This window comes from Schistocerca americana, chromosome 2 (genome assembly GCF_021461395.2).
Source record: "Schistocerca americana isolate TAMUIC-IGC-003095 chromosome 2, iqSchAmer2.1, whole genome shotgun sequence".
Lineage (NCBI taxonomy): Eukaryota > Metazoa > Arthropoda > Insecta > Orthoptera > Acrididae > Schistocerca > Schistocerca americana.
Genome location: NC_060120.1, coordinates 471,974,814 through 471,996,340, shown reverse-complemented (window position 1 = coordinate 471,996,340; position 21,527 = coordinate 471,974,814). Strand labels below are relative to the sequence as shown.

The window sequence follows — 21,527 nt, the reverse complement described above, 5'->3', positions numbered from 1 at the left end:
TTATTAATTTGCATGAAAATGTGAGAGTTCACAAAAAATTAAAATTTGGCACAAAAATTTGACACTTCAAATAGAAAAAAATCAAATACTTTTTTCATTCAACCTAATTAAAAAAGAAAGGCTTTACTCATATCGGTACCGAATTTTAATTTATTTTCACATAACCAATAATTAAATATAAGATTTTATTTTTATTGCAATATTATGATTCAACATTTGTTAACTAACATTTTCATTTGTGAATAAAACTGCAACTTAAAAAGGTATGTTACTAAACAAGACTCGAACTAGTGATTGCAATTCAAGTAGATCACATGCTTAGCTAAAGAAATTCATTAATTAATCACAAATGTTTTGTACTCAATAATGGTCAGAAATCTTATTTTCAAAGGATAACTGTTAAATATGTAAGTAGGAAGGAGTCGGAAATCAGATGCTTACTCTTTAAACTGCAGAAGGAAAGATAGTAACATCAAGGGCTGGAAAACATGCAAACCAGCAGCATATTCTCTTATTAATTGTTTGTACAAACACACACATAAAATTATTTTTTAATTTTCTTTGGAAATTGTGGCACTGTCCACCACTGCCTAATGGGGCTTCTTGAATTCCTGTCATGAGCAAGAATCAGTATTATGTGAGAAGTTTTAGGTGCAGTTCCTACTGATGTGATGCAGTATGTGATACAACACACTGCAATTAATGTTGTGCGACACAATACTTATCTGTGTGACACGTGTTTTCCCACTAGGGCAGGAAACAAGACAGCGTGAATCATGTTTCTGCCTCAGTTGCAATCATGAACTCTTCTGAAGATGAAATTATTGTGGCTTATCATTTTAAGCTCAGAAAAAAGAAGAAGAAAAGGAAGTACTGGGTGCAGATTACAACACTTTAAATTTCAAACAGTTTGGCTATGATTTTTGGTGAGCTCTCAACATGAACACAAATTTCATTAACTTAGCGAATGAGTCCACACAGTTCCCGCTTTTTGGAGCAACTAGTATCCGCTACTCTATCAAAGCAGGACATACAACGAAGCAAGACACAAGTTTTGAACTTGCTATTTCTCCTGCTGAGAAGCTACTCATTACAGTAAGGTAAGTTGGTCCAAGTGCTTCAGTGATGTTAAAAACACCACTTTGAAAGCTTTATTTTTAGGAAGACCTCCTAGTGTGATGCTTTATATAACATAGAAAATTGCTACTCACCATATGGCAGTGATGCTAAGTCGCAGATAGGCACAACAAAAAGACTGTCACAAATAAGCTTTCACCCCACAAGGCCTGTGTGTGTGTGTGTGTGTGTGTGTGTGTGTGTGTGTGTGTGTGTGTGTGTGTGCGTGCGCGCGCGCGCGTGTAATAGAAGTAGAAGTAGTCGTAGCAGCAGTCTACTTTTGACAAAGGCCTTTTTGTGGCGTCTATGTGTGAATCAGCATTTCCACTATATGGTGAGTAGCAACTTCCCTTTTCATAATACTGTTGTATTCCATCCTCGATTTTCCATTGTTTGATTTTACTTAATGTGGTATGTATATAAATAATGGTTACAATTTAATAAAACTAGGATAGTATTTCTACGACTATTCAGTTTTGGAAAGAGGTATATGATTCAGTTAGAAGAAATGTTGCGTGATTTGAAGTGAGATCAGTCACCATCGATGATGTAGTGGAGTATGGTAAACTCTGGACAGGAGCCGGTCTTCCCAGACTGAAAGCAAATGTGCAAGTGGACATTTCAACTTGTATCAGCAGCTTACAAACATGAAAACCAAGAGGTAGCTTCACATAACAAGCAGCAATAGCTTCACATGTGACTTGTCACTGCCAAACACATCTTGAACAACTTCCAATGTATATCACCTACTTACTCGCGACTGGAAGGAGGTATGGCTATCCTTCCTGTGTTAAAAACAGTTTCGATATGTTAGCTACATTTCGTATGTAGCAATCTATGACTGAAAAAGCATAAACTGGTCAGCAACTACATTTTCCATTGAAAACTTTTCAAAATATGTACAGTGGTTTTTTTCTTAGGTTGAAAGTATCACTGTAACTATGGGTAAATTGCAAGAAAGAGAACCAGTTCACTGTTAAGCTATGATATGAGAGTTATCATTGTCATCCCAATGTAAACCAGTTAAGCCCTTCAACTGTTGTTCTATGCGCATTGCAAATCATATTGCCTTAGTGGGAACTGTGCCTTATGAGCTTGCAGGCACAGTCAATAAAACTTAATCGGAATAAATTTAGTGTGACATTTATCTGAATATTATGATGATAAATGCTAATGGAGTGTATTTAGATATAAACGTGTTAGTGAAACATGGAGAGAAGCATATAATTTTATTCAAAGACACAGACAGGAATGACAAATAAATGGTAAAAATATTGTCACTGAACTGAAGAAAGAAAGAAACAAACAAAATTAAATAAACAGGGGAGGTGTTAAGCACAGGCAATGAGGAAAGACTTGTTGGTCTTAGGATTCCAGGTGAGGGCACCCAGTCATGAGAACCTGCACATGCACAAATATAAACAGCAATCAAATAAAAGTAAGAGCAAATGTTCAACTCATATGAAACATACTGAGGAGCATTTAGTGAAGTGGTAGGGGGTAAATACTTATGTAATAGCAGACACCTGCTCACATTCAGAAAATGGAACAGTAAGTTCAGAGTTTGTAGCAGTTGCACTTTATCTGAAATTTCTGGGCCCCATTATGTAACAAAGCAATAATTCAAGCTAGTAACAGTTTGGAAAATAGGTAGTTCAAAACTCAGGTACACTAAACTGAAAAAGAATGGTCTGCTGTGCGATTCAAAGACATCTAACAGTGTTCTGGTACGCTATTACATCCCCGCAATGAAAATTTTGGTCACAACAGATAATTTACTGCACTGAAACATGGCAAAAAAGACATGACGCTACAGCCACATTCAGCCAATAATTTTATTGTATTTTTGTTGGGCTAAGGTGGTAAATGTATAGTATGAAGCACAGGAAATTAATTTTGTAAACTACAAACAGTAATTTCTACATTAAAGTTTTTCTTATGGTAGCACCTGGAACTTTGCCTCTTCGCCAGCCATTGTATCAACTTCTTATCTAGCACTTTTCTCAATGGAAGTTCCCAAAGTTGCACAAGAATCTATACTTCTAACTGTCACATTTCATCAACGTTTGATACTAGAACTGTTGACAGAGGGGGCGGGGGGAGATAAATAATCAATCAGCTACACATTGTAAATATACTGCCAGTTTTAGAGCTGTATATTTAAGTACTGATTTATTATTACATATCCTGTACATAACAAGCTAGCAGCCTGCTTATCCCCTTTAGAGCAAGAAATGAACGGAAAACTATACATGTACATGCTTGGCAATAACCATTTTGCTAACAACGATAACTGCATGTAAGTGACACAATAAAAGGAGTCTGATTTGTCTGTCGTTTGATTTCATCACATATCAGATTTGTCAGGAACACTTCAAGTCGACTTCACTGTTTTTTCATTTCTGCAAATGCCAGCAAACTAGCAGTCATAGTGTCAAAACTGTACTGTGAACTTAAACGTTGCAGTTTCTGTTGGTAGTGTTGAGTGCTGCTTATGTTAGTATTTCTCTAACATGTCCCTGCCCAGCGCAAAGACCAATCTTGTCATTTAGATTTTTGTTCATCAGTTTCATCACCTTTTTTGAAGAATGCTGATGTGAAGAAGTAGCATCCTAGTTATGTTAAAAATTGCTTTTTAAGGCAACGGGTGTGCTATTTTATCACATCAGAAATATTGTTATTCCAATCACTTTGCCACCGCTCCCAGACTACGAGCAACAGCGCATGATGGGAAAGGAAACCGGGTGGGGGTAAGGAGGTGGCCAGTGGCTGGGAGGGGGAGGGATAGCAGGGTAGGGTTGGAGGATGGTAAACTGCTGCTAGTGGGAGTGCGCAGGGATGAGGTGGAGACAGGGTAGGGCAGCTGGTACGGTCGGAATGTCAGACAGAGGGCGGGTCAAAGAGAGGGGAGTGGGGTAGGGAAAAGGAGATAAGTGAAACAATGGGTTGCTTTGTTGGACCAGATGGCTGTGTAGTGTGGCAATGGGAACACAGAAGGGACTCTTGACTAATGAAGGTTGATGCCAGGATGGTTACAGGAATATAGGATGTATTGCAGGGAGAATTCCCACCTGCACAGATCAGAAAAGCTGGTGTTGGTGGGAAGGGTATAGGGATGTATGAGGATAATGTGTAGGCTCAGTAGGTATTGGAATACCACCGTGGATGTGTGGGAAGGATAGTGGGTAGGACATGCCTCAATTCAGTTGCTCCAGTTCTGGTTGGTACTGAGTCACAAGGGGAATGCTGCTCTGTGGCCAGAAATGGGACTTTGGGAGGTAATGGGTGACTAAAGATAAGGCCCAGAAGATCCGTTTTTGAACATGGTTGGGAGGGTAATTAGGTTGGCAGGTGGGGTGCACTCAGCCCTTGTGAGGCAAACTGAGGAGCTACTTGATTGAGAAGTAGTGACTGTGTCTCGTGAACTGACATATGGCCTGGGGAGCAGTGTGCTGACCACATGCACCTCCATACCTGCATCCAATTATGCCTGTCTGGAGGATGACACAGCGGCCGGTTGGTACCACTGGGCCTTCATGGCCTGTTCAGGCAGAGTTTAGTTCAGTTTAGTTTAGTTTTATAGGCCTCAGTGAGACCCTCAGTATATTTTGAAAGGGACATTTTGTCACTGCAGATGTGACAGACATAGGTTGCTAGGCTGTATGAAAGACTTCCTGGTATGGAATGGGTAGCAGTTGTCTAAGCAGAGATATTGCTGGTGGTTGGTAGGTTTGATGTAAACAGAGGTACTGATGTAGCCACCTCAAAAAGCTCTCCACCCCACTGATTTCCTACTCCTGCCCTGGGCTACCGTTGTCCACCACCTTTACAAAAGCTCCAAACCTCAACCACGTCTCCTCATAGCTGACAAACTCTGTCTTGCATACCTATTACATTTACCCCACCCTCCAAAACTCCATCCATAATCACCACACAGAATTCAGAACCTAAACAGACCCGAAACACAGTCCTGAACCTTTCCTCCAAAAGCCTTGGCCCCACAGAAAACAGCCCTTTCCAAAGGCCTCACCTTTTGCGCCACTCCCAAATTCAGTCATGCAAGACTTGTTAAAGACCTTCTCTCCTTCTCCTGATCCCTACAGTGGAAACACTTTTTTGCCACCAACCCTACCAATCAGACAACCAGAGACCAATGTTCAACCCTGCCTAACCCATTTCACTCTTCCATCCAACTGTGATCCACCCCCACTGCTCCCAAATCACTCCATTAACTCTCCACATTTTCTTAACCTCAAACCTTCTTGGACCATCATTCCCCAAATCCCTCAACATGCAAACTAACCTTATAACCACAGAAATAACTACAATTCCCCACCTAAAAACTCATACCAACCTTATGATACTATCTGCTGGCAAAGGCTCCACCACTGTTGTTTTTAACCATATGAAATATCTGTCAGAAGGACTCTGCCAGCTGTCATTTCATCCACCTACAAACCCTGCCACAGTGACCCCATTACAGAAATACAGCAGGATCTCCAGTCTCTTCTCAAATCTGTAGGCCCATCCCAGAACCTCTTCCCGGTGTGTGTGTGTGTGTGTGTGTGTGTGTGTGTGTGTGTGTGTGTGTGTGTGTGTGTGTGTGCGCGCGCGCGCGCGCGTAAGCTGCAACATTAATTCCCATTTTATGATCAACAAGGCTCCAAATTATTATGTTGTAGAAAAGATACTCACTTCCGTTGAAAACTTCCTTGAACTGGATGTAACGATGAAAGGAAAAGTAAATTTGTCAGATGTGCAGCAAACCAGCCATTTTCTGTTGTGGCCGAAATGTGTTTCACCACCTGAAAAACATACATCTTACAGTTACAAGCGTACTCTGCTAATGACAGTCAAGAGAAAAGTAGCACCTGAATAAAATAAGAAATGATGTACAATGTCACAAATTCTCTTTTCCATCACATGACCACATATAATAGCACTCACACGAGTTTGAAATAATTTTACTATTTATAGTACTTGTCAACAATGTTATTAATTCACATACACTATATAAGAAGCACTCTAGAACACCAAGATACATGTAGAAGTATTGGAGTAACTTTTTACACACACACTTGCACCTACATTGTAATTGGAAAAGCCATACCTTGCCACAGTACAGAAGAAACTCTACACATGTAGAGATGATAGTGCCTCCAAATTTATGTGAAACTCAAAGATTTTTAAGTAAAACATACTTTATTAACATTCTACATCTTTATTCTTCATGTCTATATATTTATTTCTCAACTGTCACCCTGGTGACAAACACATTTCCCCTGACGACAGACCGTTTGTTGATACTATCACTGTAGAAAGTTTGACTTTGTTGATGGGGCCACAACCTCACCTCTGCTTGCATTGCTTCATCACCAGCAAAGTGAAGTCCTCCAAGGTGTTCATCAAGTTCTGGAAACAGAATCAAGTTCTGGAAACAGTAGTATGTAAATAATGTAGTAGCTTGTACTCATTTCTGTTCAGAGTGAAGCTGCACGGCTTCATAAATACGTTGCGTGATCTTGATTTATTACTGTACTGTCCATAAACAACATGACATTGATGCACGGAATGACCGAAATCTGTTGCTGCCCCTGGGAGTCAGAGTTGCCACATTCATCATAGATAAAAAGAATGCAGCACTATCTTATAAACAGAAACAAATCTGTCATGACTCTCAACACAACCACCACCCACATAACTGCTACTGCTAGCATGACACCCACCCCGTTTGGGTGAAGCTTCTGCTTTTATTCTCAAGGCCAGTGGCATCCCTCCCATGCAGGCAGACAAGTCATGTGACAATTATGGCATGTTTTATGATCAAATTATGTCTTTCGTAAATTTAAATTATTTTGATGGTTAACCACAAAGATAATTCAGTGAATTTAAATGACATTAGGAATCTCCCAAACTTTCAGTTCTGGCTGCATGGAAATTTCATTTACGATATTTTGATGGAATCAGTTTGAAAGGTGTGTAAAGAGTTAAATACATATAAAAACAAAAATCACTGGAAAAAGTTTCATGACATACATTAAATGATGCCATTCGATCAGAGGATTACAAAACTGTAACTGATTTTATCTAGGCAATGTATTATGAAAATTACTGATACATCTTTATTGAGGTTTCAATTAGTAGAAATTAAAACACTGTCTCAAGTGAAAAGTTGTCAGAAGTCATTTTGACCTCCCACTTTGATTGAAATACACGAATTACTTCAACAGGCATCCCCCTAGAAACCTGTTACAGCACTATGAATAACAGTGGTTCTGACTTCCAATATATGTTAATACAACTGGGGAAAGTATGTAAAAGAGGAACCAAATATGAAAACTTTAACCGCATGAAGAGAGATGATGAAGCAATTGTAAGTGAAGGGATCAATATGGCAAGGGACAGATAATTTCAAGTAATTTTGTGTACTGGCTGAATGTGTGTGCTCTGTCACATCAGAACCACCTCTTATTATGTAGAATTTGGGTAAAGCACTTTTCATCTGAAGCAGTAAATTTAGAAAAGATTGACTGCTCACACTCAATCTCATATTTATAGCCATTTGAACAGAATTATATCACACTCTTGTTTATTTTCCATGTTTCCATATAATGTTACACTTCATTCAGAAAAGACTATCTAACTTTTAATTTCTATGTGATATTAATTAATTTCTCTTTTTTAGGAAAGCTTTTCTTGCCCCTATCAGTCTGTGTTTTCTATCCCGTACTCCTGACATGTTTAAATTACATTCAAACATCTCATTCTTTATGTTCCCTTAGCAGCATCTGACAAAGTAGCTCCAAATAAATATACTGGAAATTATTTTATGCTGTGATCTGTTAAGAACACTGCTGTTTATTTTTACTGTAAATGATCCAGTGCCTTTGTCTCAGAAATTTTTACAGTGACATCCATTCTTTTGTAATGTTTCGGGGCACTTAGTAAATATCGGGGAATATCTCCAAACTATTTACTTTGCTTTTTAACCCCTCAAGCTTTTATACTATGGGTATGAAAGGCTCAAATAACGGAGGAAATGTTAGATCTTAATGCCCTATTGATTTCCTTAAGACCCAAGCACTATCTCAAGTAGGTACAGATGGAGAGGAGGAGGAGGAGGAGGAGGAGGAGGAAATTTGCTGCAATCATACTGAAGGAAGAACCCTATATTTGTCAGATGCTTAAAAGAAGTACAGAAAGACTGAGATAAATAGCCAGATTGGCATTTGAGGTCTGCTCCTTCCATATACAAGTATAATGCCTTAATCAGGGTTCCACCTAACTTGTGAAATGTTACAAGACACCAAAAATTACAGTAATGCTTTATGACTGCCATTAGCAGCTCAGTGATCAATGTTTAACTGTACCAATTACAGTACGTTGTACTTTGCTAGAAAATCGTGAGAATGTCTCTCACTGACACATTGCATCTTTTTCACAATATATCTTCATTTGGAACATGAGAACATTTTAATTTGTGTGGACAGTCCATAGTTACTTCTAGAAGTAGACACACTTTTGGTAATGTTATTTGTAAGCATTTAGAATATTTTAGAAATTTTTACGAGACAACAACCTTAAGATCTATCTATTCGTGGTATACAGGGTGTTACAAAAAGGTACGGCCAAACTTTCAGGAAACATTCCTCACACACAAATAAAGAAAAGATGTTATGTGGACATGTGTCCGGAAACACTTAATTTCCATGTTAGAGCTCATTTTAGTTTCGTCAGTATGTACTGTACTTGCTCGATTCACCGCCACTTTGCCCAATTGAAGGAAGGTAATGTTGACTTTGGTGCTTGTGTTGACATGCGACTCATTGCTCTACAGTACTAGCATCAAGCACATCAGTACGTAGCATCATCAGGTTAGTGTTCATCACAAATGTGGTTTTGCAATCAGTGCAATGTTTAAAAATGCGGAGTTGGCAGATGTCCATTTGATGTATGGATTACCACGGGGCAATAGCCGTGGCGCGGTACGTTTGTATCGAGACAGATTTCCAGAACGAAGGTGTCCTGACAGAAAGACGTTCGAAGCAATTGATCGGCGTCTTAGGGAGCACGGAACATTCCAGCCTATGACTCGCGACTGGGGAAGACCTAGAACGACGATGACACCTTCAACGGACGAGGCAATTCTTCGTGCAGTTGACGATAACCCTAATGTCAGCATCATAGAAGTAGCTGCCGTACAAGGTAACGTTGACCATGTCACTGTATGGAGAGTGCTACGGGAGAACCAGTTGTTTCCGTACCATGTACAGCGTGTGCAGGCACTATCAGCAGCTGATTGGCCTCCATGGGTACACTTCTGCCAATGGTTCATCCAACAATGTGTCAATCCTCATTTCAGTGCAAATGTTCTCTTTACGGATGAGGCTTCATTCCAACGTGATCAAATTGTAAATTTTCACAATCAACATGTGTGGGCTGACGAGAATCCGCACGCACTTGTGCAATCACGTCATCAACACAGATTTTCTGTGAACGTTTGGGCAGGCATTGTTGGTGATGTCTTGATTGGACCCCATGTTCTTCCACCTACGCTCAATGGAGCACGTTGTCATGATTTCATACTGGATACTCTACCTGTGCTGCTAGAACATGTACTTTACAAGTACGACACAACATGTGGGTCATGCACGATGGAGCTCCTGCACATTTCAGTCAAAGTGTTCGTACGCTTCTCAACAACGGATTCGGTGACTGATGGATTGGTAGAGGCGGACCAATTCCGTGGCCTCCACGCTCTCCTGACCTCAACCCTCTTGACTTTCATTTATGGGGGCATTTGAAAGTTCTTGTCTACGCAACCCCGGTACCAAATGTAGAGACTCTTCGTGCTCGTATTGTGGACAGCTGTGATACAATACACCATTCTCCAAGACTGCATCAGCACATCAGGGATTCCATGACGGAGGGTGGATGCATGTATCCTCGCTAACGTAGGACATTTTGAACATTTTCTGTAACAAAGTGTTTGAAGTCACGCTGGTACGTTCTGTTGCTGTGTGTTTCCATTCCATGATCAATGTGATTTGAAGAGAAGTAATAAAATGAGCTCTAACATGGAAAGTAAGCATTTCCGGACACATGTCCACATAACATCTTTTCTTTATTTGTGTCTGAGGAATGTTTCCTGAAAGTTTGGCCATACCTTTTTGTAACACCTTGTATAGTACAAGACAATCCATAATATGACTGTTCTTTTAAAAGACCGAGAAAATTTTATTTTCAACATATTGTGACTCATCAAAAGTGCAAACTGTTTTATTGGTATAAAGTATCTGCCTGAAAGCAGTAACACTGTACTTATTCTAAACTTATGCAATTTATTGACTGTCTACATTTTTATAATATGAGGAGAAAGAAGATAAAGAAAGTGGAATATTTAACATTAATTTTGAAATGAACTTCCTTTTTTGTTTATTAAGCCAGTCATCTATGATATTACTCATCATCATCATCATCATCATCATCATCATCATCCTCCACCTTAACAGTACAGCTGAAATTACAGTAACTGAAATGAGTGGCAATCAAATATATAATCTTGGCTGTCACAAATGTTTGGCATTTTCTTCTGAATGTGTTGTAATTTTAGAGGTGGAGGTTAGGCTTGGAGCCAATAGTAGATCTGCTGCAGGTGAAACAGGCAGCAGCAAAATTTATAAACTTAGTTATCAGAAATACTGACTGTTTCTTCTGAATACATTACGATTTCCAAGGTTCAGGTTTTGGACTCTTGCTTCCAAACATGTCATCTGCCTGCTGCTCTCTCACTGGCTGCAAAGAACCAGCAACTGACACATCCCATTTCATTTCCATCACACCTTACCGCAAGTGTTAACAACACTTATGCACAAATCATGTAAGTATGCTACTGGCCCCTATCAACACTGTTACCATCTCCTGTAGAAATTTATACTATTGTTGAGTCTTTGTCCAATTTTAAAGTCAGTTCCATTCCAAATACAAACCGATTGAGGCAAACTCCAATTTAAATGTGGTAGACGTTCTTACAAGCCAAAGTATATTGTGTACATTCCTATTGTTGACATACAATGTAATTTCTGCCCACTATCTATCCATCTCCCCACATTTGTATTAGTTCTCAGCCACGTTTGTGTCAATTGTGTCAATGTTCCCTTTCCAACAGTTCCAAATTCTTCAAAATAAATCTGCATATGACCTCAATTGTCGAAGTTTCATCTGTAAATGTAAGATGACCCCTATATCTATTACATAGTATAAAAATGTTTACCTCAGGAGCAATGGTTCAATCTGGTAGTGCAAGACCATCCTGTATTTTTTAAATGACAAATTTGGGGAAAAAGTTTACCTTGTAATTGGGTATACATAAATGTACTAATCCACAATTGGCACCCATTGTGACATTTGCTCACACTGTTGTAACGTAAGGGTAGATGATTTCAAAGGGAGCTATAATCACTATCTTCAGTGTTTGACTGTGATCTACACATGGGTGCAACACTAGCGAAGTCTCATACGTTGCCTTATGCACGTTGCAAGAGTACATGAAATATCAACAGATATTCAGAGGCACTGGAGTAGGTTGTAAGCAAATTTACCAGTTGCTGCAGTGCCTCAGGAACACAGTTAATATTTGCACACAATTACAGAATCAGTTATGGGAGATTCTGTTAATAAAAAGGAGGAAAATCAACCCCCCCTCTCTCTCCACCCCCTCCCTCCCTCCCTCCCTCACCCCCCCACCCCTCTCTCTCTCTCTCTCTCTCTCACACACACACACACACACACACACACACACACACACACACAGAGAGAGAGAGAGAGAGAGAGAGAGAGAGAGAGAGAGAGAGAGAGAGAGAGAGAGAGAGAGAGAGAGAGAGGTGCTATTTGCTATTTTACATTTTAGAAACAAGGAAAGCAGATTCCCTGCTACAACCAGGGGAGAAGCAGTTACTCACATCAGGATCTTCGTGTCACATTAGTATCTTCATGTCAGTACTGTAATTTTTATTACAGTTATGTGTAAAGGTATGAAACTTAACAAACATGAAATGCAATATGTCTCATTCTGTCAAGTTATTAAAAATCCTGATGCTGCATCCACACTACAAATGAAATTAATCACACATGGTTTAGAACAACCCTGATGAAAAATATATAATGGGAAGTCGAGCTGAGCAGCAGGGGCAGCACAATACAGTCGTGAGTGTGTGCATAGTTAGGTGTGTGTTTTCCATTAGCTCTGAAGGATGATTCATCTGAAAGCTACTAATATTCTCAGTGTTGCTTATGTGCTTACTGCAAAAGCAATGCCTTAATGATAGAGTGAAATGGTACCTTTACCCCAACCATTATTTAATTGCACAGGTTTTTTTTTCCCATAGAGTGAACGGTAGCGCAAGTTACTTTACTGCAAAGTAAACATTAAGTCACACACAGTTCTTGTAGATTCCAGATGGAATACAAACAATAATTACAGATAGCCAGTCATTATAAAGTGGAGACTCAAAGTATTAGATAAGAGTATAAAACTGAGACACTGCAGTTGTGAATGTCTGCATGCTCTGGAGCAGAACAAAGTTTGTATGCTGAAATAGTGTATTCCAACACTAGTTTAAATAAAAGATAAAACTATAGGAGAATTTGGAGCAGAAGCTGGACCCCAGAATCACACCGAGACCACTGCCAGACAGCTGGTACTGGTCACTGTACTGCAGGATTAGCTCCTGTGTCGCAGACCACAGGTGCCAGAACCAGGTCAGAGCCTGGTGTTCAGTAACTGATCCCACTTGGACAACCTACTGCTCGGTGACGCCACACCTTTCGGACATTGAAACACTCCAGATGCTTCGACACAACCCAGAAACACCACTGTTACCATAGAATCAGCAAGGAGAAGCAGTATTTAACCACGGCCAAACCAGCTCGTCCTTTTCCAACCAGCTGGCAGTATGTGACACCCACTCTGTGTCAGCTGGATCTGTCCCCGTATCTCTGCCACTACTGAATTGTAAACCAATGACCACTGCCAGCCTGTCAGTCAGCAGCATGCCAGTCACTCGCCCCCGCTCTTCAGCATATGCCTAGAGGTTGACTCCAGATAATGCCATTGCAGTGTCATTGGTACGTCACAACCTTCCACAGCAAAGAAGGCATGGAGGCTCCCTGTGTTTGCATGGCTGTATCCTCCCATCTCAGCTCATCTTGCATACCGGAGATGCCAGTGAAGTGCTCTGTCTGTCTGACAGCGCACGTACACCACTGGCCATGACTACACCTGCCGTTCAGTGTGGAATATTAAGTGAAGGAGGAAATGCATTTTAATGACAGTACGAGTCGGATGGAAAAATTAAAAACTTGTTCATGTTCGTGGAGGAATCAAATTGAATGACCAAATAAGGAACTTGTATATGCTCACCGCTGGTCTATTGGCCATTTTATCATGTGTCTCCCATCTCCCAAACCATCTATGCACCACACCATGCCCACAGCAAGACTCAAACTCATCCCAAAAAGCAAGAACTGTTCACGTTTAACTCCAGTTTCTCTGCAGCTATCCTTGTCATGCTCCATTTTGGCTCCCAACATAGGCTGATTGTGTTCCTGGGATCTATAACTCTTATCAGAATGTAGATGGCTTGGAGACTGACGGATCAATGGCGACAAAGAAAATGTACAGCATACACAGGCCAGAAGACTTCAACCAGTAGTTAAAAAGGAACACCAAGATATGTAAGTAACAGGGCAAGCTTTTACACTTTCACTTGTAGGATTACCTACATCCTTTGGTTTGACATTTCCCTACTTTTTTCTATAATGTTGGAATTAGATATCATTGTAATGTTTGGTACATGGCTAAGGGCCAAACTATTAACTCCAGCAAAATAAATCCAGTGCAGTTTATCTGGGTGTTCCATCCCATGCACTGAGTCACAGCTCGTGATATGTTGGGTTTGCCATACAAAATAAAAAAAAAAGCCAATGCAGAGAGAGAGAGAGAGAGAGAGAGAGAGAGAGAGAGAGAGAGAGAGAAAGAGAGAGAGAGAAAGAGAGAGAGAGAGAGAGAGAGAGAGCGCGAGTGTCTGACTCAGGTGTGAAAAATATCAGGGACCCTGAAAACTTTGATATGGATTAGCAATACGAGGCTTTTGCTAATAAAATGGAACTGTGTAGAAATAATGTTTTAGAATGAATGAGAGATAATGGTAAAAGTAACATGTATACTAGTAATTGGAGATAGGCAAAAGGTAGGAATTAAGGTCATGGTTAAGGCATGCATATTAGGAGATGTAATCTGGAAAATATGATGCCAGGAAAAATAATTAACAGGTACTTCTTAGCTCATTAGGTTTAAACTGTGATACGATGCCAGTGAATGTGAACTAGAATAGAGTCGCAATGGTTTTGTTGGGTTAGGTTTTACGGTCTTCACATCATACAGCATTGTCTCAAACCAGCCAAAGCAATGAGATAACATGGCATTAGTGTCGGATAGTGTGTCATATAGTTTGTGTGTATGTGAGATATGTTTTAGTGCTATATTAGAGACTTCCAAGTTGTCAGAAATATGATATAAACAGTTGAGAATATGGGAGATGCCAAATTTTATCAGGTAAGTATTATGCAGAAAGACTTGACCCCATACCTAGCCCACAGTGTGAATAATGAACGAAAAGTGAGAAGATACGAAAAGTGTGCAAATAGCAGCATAAAGACTTAGTTGTTGAAATAAAATGTAAATGATGCAAAAGATACGGTAATACCATGAGTGTAGTAACAAATACTAAGTTTAAATAAGTACAAATAAACTAGTGTTTTTATTTCAGTAAAATTCACGGACGAATTATCTTCAAAGAAAGAAAGAGATTGTAATGGATAAAACTATAGGAAAACCTGGAGCAGAAGCTGTAAGCCAGAACTGTATCAAGGTCACCACCAGACAGCTGGCATGGGTCACTGAACTGCACAATCAGCTCGTTTGTATTCAACTCATGAGCACCAGAACCGAGCCACAGCCTGGAGTCATGTAATCAACGCAACTTGGCCAACCTAATGCCGGTTATACAACACCTTCTGGACATTGACACACTCCAGACTTACTGTTACCGTGGAATCAGAAAAGGGGAAGTAGCATATAACCAAGGCCGAACCAGCTCATCACTGTTCGACCAGACGAGCATAAGTGATGCCCAGTCTGTGTTAGCTGGAGCTGTCGTCACAACTCAGCCGGCACCAGGTCATGAACCAATGGCAACAATTCAGAGTTCCACTCTGGGCAACGTCATCGCCATGCCACTGGGACGTCGTGACCTCCCACAGCAGAGAAGATGTAGTGGCCATCCATGTCCTCAGAGTGGCTGCACCTGCCTTCTCAGCTTGCCTCGCATAATGGAGATACTGGTGCTGTGCTTTGTCTCCTGGGAAGCAGGAGCACACCACTGGCTGTGACTACTTCTGCTACTCAGGGCATGGCATTACGTGAATAAGGAAATGCACTAGAATGACGGTGTGAGCTGGCTGGAATAACTGAAGACTTGTTCATGTTCATGGAGGAATCAAGTTGAATGAGTCCTCTAACTGTCTATTGGCCATTTCCTCACATGTCATCTCCCAAACCATCTATGCATCTTACCAAGCTTACAAGAAGACTAATGCATCCTGACAACCAAGAACTACTCATGTTTAACTCTGAAATAATCAATTTTTGACAATCTAATGTAATTAGATAGATAAACAAATCTATTCGCCAAATGATGGCAGGAGAACATACACATAAAAGAAGGTTATATTTACGCAAACTTTCAGAGCCTCTGGGTCCTCCTCCTGGCAGAAGGGTTGATGAGGAAGGTAGAGGGATGAAGGAAAAGGACTGGAGAGGTTTAGGAAAAGGTGTAAATTTCTTCCTTCCCCTTCTACACTTCTGCTGGAAGAAGGAGCCATTGGCTCAGCAAGTTTGCTCAAGCATAACTTTCTTTTATTTATGTGTTCACCCACTGCCACTTGGTGTGTAGATTTTTCTATCCATCCATGTTTAACTCTGGCTTCTCCACAGCTATCTCTGTCCTGCTACATGTGGGTGATTCTGCATTTAATAGAGTTATAATTATATTCTTATCTACAGCACAACGCCTACATTGCAAAGTGAGTGGTTGTTGATTAATATTACCCTTTAGTTAATGGCAAGTATAAATCACACTTTCATGACAGTCTTAAGTTCTTCGCAAGTGCTAGTTTTTTCGTAAGGAGTAATCATGTATCAAATATCATTTGTAAGGAGTTTAATCAGGCAAATGTAACAAAACAACATGCACGTGGAGAGAGAGTATTTGGGTCATTCCATGTCAAATCGCCCAATTTCTGATCATCATCTTGATCAACCATCACGGAGTTCGATAAAATTTTATGTCAATGTTTGCACATGTCCCGAATGAACATTTCAATAAAAATTGAAACCACAGGCAATGAGAACTGCACAACACGTTGCTGCAATGTAACCTGGTGCTACGGTACATTCCCTCTAATTTGTGCATCATTTTCAGGTACTGTTAGCACACACTGGAAAATCATACATGATTTTCTAAAAGCAAATGGAATGGGACCTATTTCTGTAATTTTTAAAAATCAAGTTTGAACTGACTTTGTAGAAATCTGGAAAGCAGCACATGAATGATATTTTATACAGGGCCAACATTATGTTGCCAAGTTGTTGGGTCCAAAGTTTCATGTTCATCATGGCTTTAATCAATGAGATACAAAGAGCTGAAGTTAACACTTTACTCGCAGTGTGAATTTTCCTGCTAGTTTGCCTCTATTTATGTGGCCTTGTCAGCCCATGTTGGTTTTGTAACAGAAGTGTCCAATATATCCTATTTTCATCTTTCCATAAAAATAATCTTTTTGATGAATTTGTAGTTTATTGGGAAATAGTAGGTGAAAGAAATTTTGTATTCCACATCCTTGTGCAACCGAGCTGCAAGTTTAATTTTCAGCATGCGTTTACTCTACGAGATTCTTGTATTTGAAGTTGTTATTTCTTTGTTCCCACTTTTCATTCAAATTATTTAGTATTGTAGCCCATGTTGGATAATCAAATACACTGTTTTTCAGCTGAAACCATGGTCTTCCTAATGAGCCCAGTTAGGAGAGTTTTGCAGAACAAAATTTAATGAAAAATCAAATTGAAAATACTGCATTTTTTAGCTTTTTACAAAATCATCATCTTTGCACTTTATTCAAAATTGGAAATTTGCACATAAATGAAAGGTTGTTTGAAAAGTTCTCGGAATCACCATGAGAGGTCAGTGCTAGCGTGACAAGTTGTTCATGTGATCTTCATTGGACTGTAGCTGGTAAACACGTGGCACGTCAGTGCTTTTCGAAGAGAGCTGTGGTGGTGACATGGCTTTGTTGTTTTTCCCATGTAGTGATCTGCAAAAATCAGGAGGGGGGAGATTGAGATGTGATTAAGTACTCCATAAAAAAGGTATGAAAGCAAAGGATATTCATGCCAATTTCCAGAATACACTGGGGGACTCTGCTCCTTCATATTCAACTGTTGCCAAATCGACAAATGAATTTAAATTTGGTCAGGAGAGCTTAGATGATCTGCGCAGTGGTCGGCCAAGATGTGTCACTACTCCAGAAATCATTGCAAAAGCACACAAAATGGTCATGGGGGATCGCTGATTGAAAGTGCATAAATTGCTCACTCTTTCCAGATGTCATCTGAAAGGGTATGTCACATTTTAACTGAAGAATTAGAAATGAAAAAATTATCTGCAAAATGGGTGCTGCGACTCTTGATGCTGGATCAAAAACGCATGAGAATGGACATATTGGAATAATTTTTGGCTCGTCTTAGGGGAAACGAGGGAGATTTTTTGGACTGGTTTGTGACCACAGACGAAACTTGGGTGCCCTACTATACCCCAGAGACAAAACAACAGTCAAAGCAGTGGAAACATGCTGATTCTCCACCACCAAAGAAAGCAAAGACAATTCCTTCAGCGGGAAAGATCACAGCATCAGTGTTCTCGGATGTGAAGGGGAGCCTGTCTGTAGATTATCTCGCCACTGGGCAAACAATTACTGGACAAATTGCAACAAAAGATACGTGAGAAAAGGCCAGGTTTAGCAAGGAAGAAAGTCATCTTCCATCAAGACAATCCGTGCCCACATCCATGTGCCATCGCCATGGCAAAATTACATGACCTAAGGTATGAATCATTGTCACACCCGCCTTATCCACCTGATATTGCTCCGTCAGAGTTTCATCTCTTTCCAAAACTGAAAAATTTGCTTGGTGAACAAAGTTTCACTTCAAACAAAGAATTGATAGCTGAAGTTGACAACTATTTTGCAGGCCTGAAGGAAACTCATTTTCGAGATGGGATGAAGGCACTGGTACATAGTTGGGTCAAGTACACTAATCTACAAGGAGACTACATTGAAAAATTAAAAAAAGGTTCAGTGATGTAAGTACTTGTTTTCTCTTCTGCTCCGAAAACTTTTCAAACCACCCTCGTACTATATGCCAAGTTTTACGTTCGTCATACCTTTAATACATGAGATATAAGAACTAAACCTCGAAATTTTTTCGAGTTTCTATTTTTTCATGTATTTTGCCTAAAATTATCTAGCCAAATAAAAAATTCTTTTCATTATTATTCACATGAGAACCGAAAAAGTTGAGCTACTGAGATATGTTTCATGTTCAGCATGCATTTACTCTGAGACATAAAAATTTGAAGTTTACATTTTTTCAAGCCCAATTTTGGTCCAAATTATTTAGTACTGTAGCCCATGTTGGATAATCAAATTGCCTGAGATATAGCAGCTCAAAGTCACCAGAAATCCATGCTTGCTCTGCACAAAGTTGCACATGGGTACAAACAAGTGACTATATTTCAGCCAGTATGGCATTAACAAATCTTAAGCTTTATCAATGTTTGTTGGTGACGTGTGAAGGCTCACAGAAAATTTCAACAAAATCCAAGCTAGTCAAGCAGGGAGGCCTAAGTGAACTGAGATCTAATAAACCATTTGATATACCAACTGGGTCTGTGACATCAAGATTTCCAGAAACTATTCTCAACTAATGTTTAAGCAACATGTTCTTGTTAGCTATATGGCTATTAAAGAGGACTCATAATGATGAAAACATTGACTGCCCACCTGAATGTTATTTTCATTTCATCTAACATATGAAATAGGCAAAATCAGACATTGGAAAATCCAGGATAGAATGTAATGGCTACTATTCACTACATAGCGGAGATGCTGAATTGCAGACAGCACAACAAAAAGACTGTCAGAATGTGAGCTTTCGACCAACAAGGCCTTAATCAGAAAAGGTCAATGAAGGCCTTGTTGGCCAAAAGCTCATGTTCTGAGTGTCTCTCTTGTGCCTATCTGCAAATCAGCATCTCCACTATACAGTGAGCAGCAACTATCCTTTTCATTATATTGTAAGTTTTCAAGTAAACAACAACAACAAGAGTAATCATCCACTAAATGTTGACAATAGATATGTTGGACTGCAACATAAAATATATAAACTAGAAATATAAACAACAATAAAGAGGCGTTGAAAAGAAACAACAACCAAATGCATATATTAATTGTATGTAATGCACAGCATCATAGGGCACTTGTATGTACCTACTTGGTTCACATTACATTCCAAAATAGCGAGAAGCACCAGATCAACTTCTCTGAGTTCTGACTGACCAAATGCCGTCATACATTTTGAAGCATGGAAAGAAAGATCAAATGTTTTTACAGTAGGTTCTGTATACAGCAACCAGGCAACCATATACTGATACCAGGTACCACACTGCGACCGTACTTTTGCAAATGCATCTGGTTCCCCAGCCATCACCTACAAAAAGTTATATATTAATTACATGAAATAGTTACTTAACTGCATCACATGCCTAATTCATGAAGTCTGAAACATACAATATGGCAAATATACTACAGTTTTGTACCTGCATTAGAAGTTCCAGTTCTGGTTTAGAAGCAAATATTCCTGACTCAATTTTGGATTTCAGTTCATTTTGCCAGAATTTCCATGTCATATTAAATTCTGTTACAGATAGTCCACCATAAGCCTGTAACAACAGTGGAGAAATTTCTGTCAAGTCAGTTTCCTCTCTTCCCTTCCCCTTGCTCCCAACTTTTCTACATTTATTTATTCTCATCTATGGCTAATTTATATGAGCACAAGGATATCCTTAACTTACATTAATTTTTTCAGTGCTCATTATTATGAATGAAATAAGGGAGAAGCTAGTGCCACTGGAAGTTTACTGTAAAGTGAAACCACAATGACGTGCCTTCTGTAAAACTCCAGAGCAGTTGAGAAATGAACTTTTAAATGCCATACTGGATTTCATCTTATTTTTGTTGTTTGCATAACAACTTACATGTTATGATAGTACACCATTTCAAGGCAATGGTGCACTGACAATTTTTCACAAACAAGTTACTCTTGGTACAGTTTGCCATAATTAAACATCAGTTGAAAACTTGTGTGAGATCACCACAGTGTACTGGTTAGGATGTGGAGTTACAAAGCAGAAGAAGAAGGCCCATGTCCTGCTCTATTAAAATATTTTCACGTACACCTTCACATTTATAACAGATCCTGAGACTTTCTGACTAATGTAATAGAAGTATGTTCCACAGAAGAAGAATCCCCCCCCCCCCCCCCCCCTCTCTCTCTCTCTCTCTCTCTCTCTCTCTCTCTCTCTCTCTCTCTCTCTCTCTCTCTCAGGAGTGAGTTTTTTTCATTTTGTGACTTCAATCTGATTAAAAAGTGAAAGATTAAATTGCTGTGAGTGAAATGTGCAGCAATGACATTTATATTCTTACTCATCACACATATCTGGCTGTATATTTCCAAATATGTCACCTTTTCTGTGTGTAAGATTCTCACATTTTACTCCTGTAAAACTTGGCGAGACAATGAAACTTCATAGTCGACAAATGTCTTGGACAAAAACACATTTCAACATCACTTCCCAGTAAACTTCGAGTGAAACTAGGTTCTATTGTGCAATAATGGTGACTGATATTCACCTTCTTACAATCTTAACTAGTGCCTATGCAACTGGAAGTTTTCAAGGGTGCATTAACTACAATATTGAGTTTAAACTACTCTTATCACAAATTTTTTTTTGAATATTATGAAAATCTAATGTATGATCTCAACACAACATGTAACACCATTATTTTTGAAAAGCTGATCTCAGCAATGTAATGGTTTTGGGAAGAGGACTACAGGTAGCTTTGAGAGCATCCAACACATGCTCTACAGAATTCAGGCTGTGGGACAAAGCATATCACTTTACACAGTGTAATGACTGCTGTTGTAGAAATTAATCCAGGACACAAATTATGTGCTG

At 39.4% G+C, this 21,527-nt stretch overlaps 1 protein-coding gene across 2 annotated transcripts in view; it reads right to left on the bottom strand.

The window, feature by feature from the left end:
* LOC124596581 (nuclear pore complex protein Nup85) overlaps window positions 1-21,527 on the bottom strand; it is a 127,288-nt gene that overhangs the window by 44,235 nt on the left and 61,526 nt on the right. For both annotated transcript variants that reach the window (XM_047135770.1, XM_047135771.1), the window contains exons 6-8: window positions 20,109-20,231; window positions 19,784-19,999; window positions 5,812-5,921 (exon numbers count right to left, since the gene is read on the bottom strand). In XM_047135770.1, coding sequence (XP_046991726.1) covers window positions 5,812-5,921; window positions 19,784-19,999; window positions 20,109-20,231 — 449 coding nt within the window. The remainder of the gene's footprint in view (window positions 1-5,811; window positions 5,922-19,783; window positions 20,000-20,108; window positions 20,232-21,527) is intronic.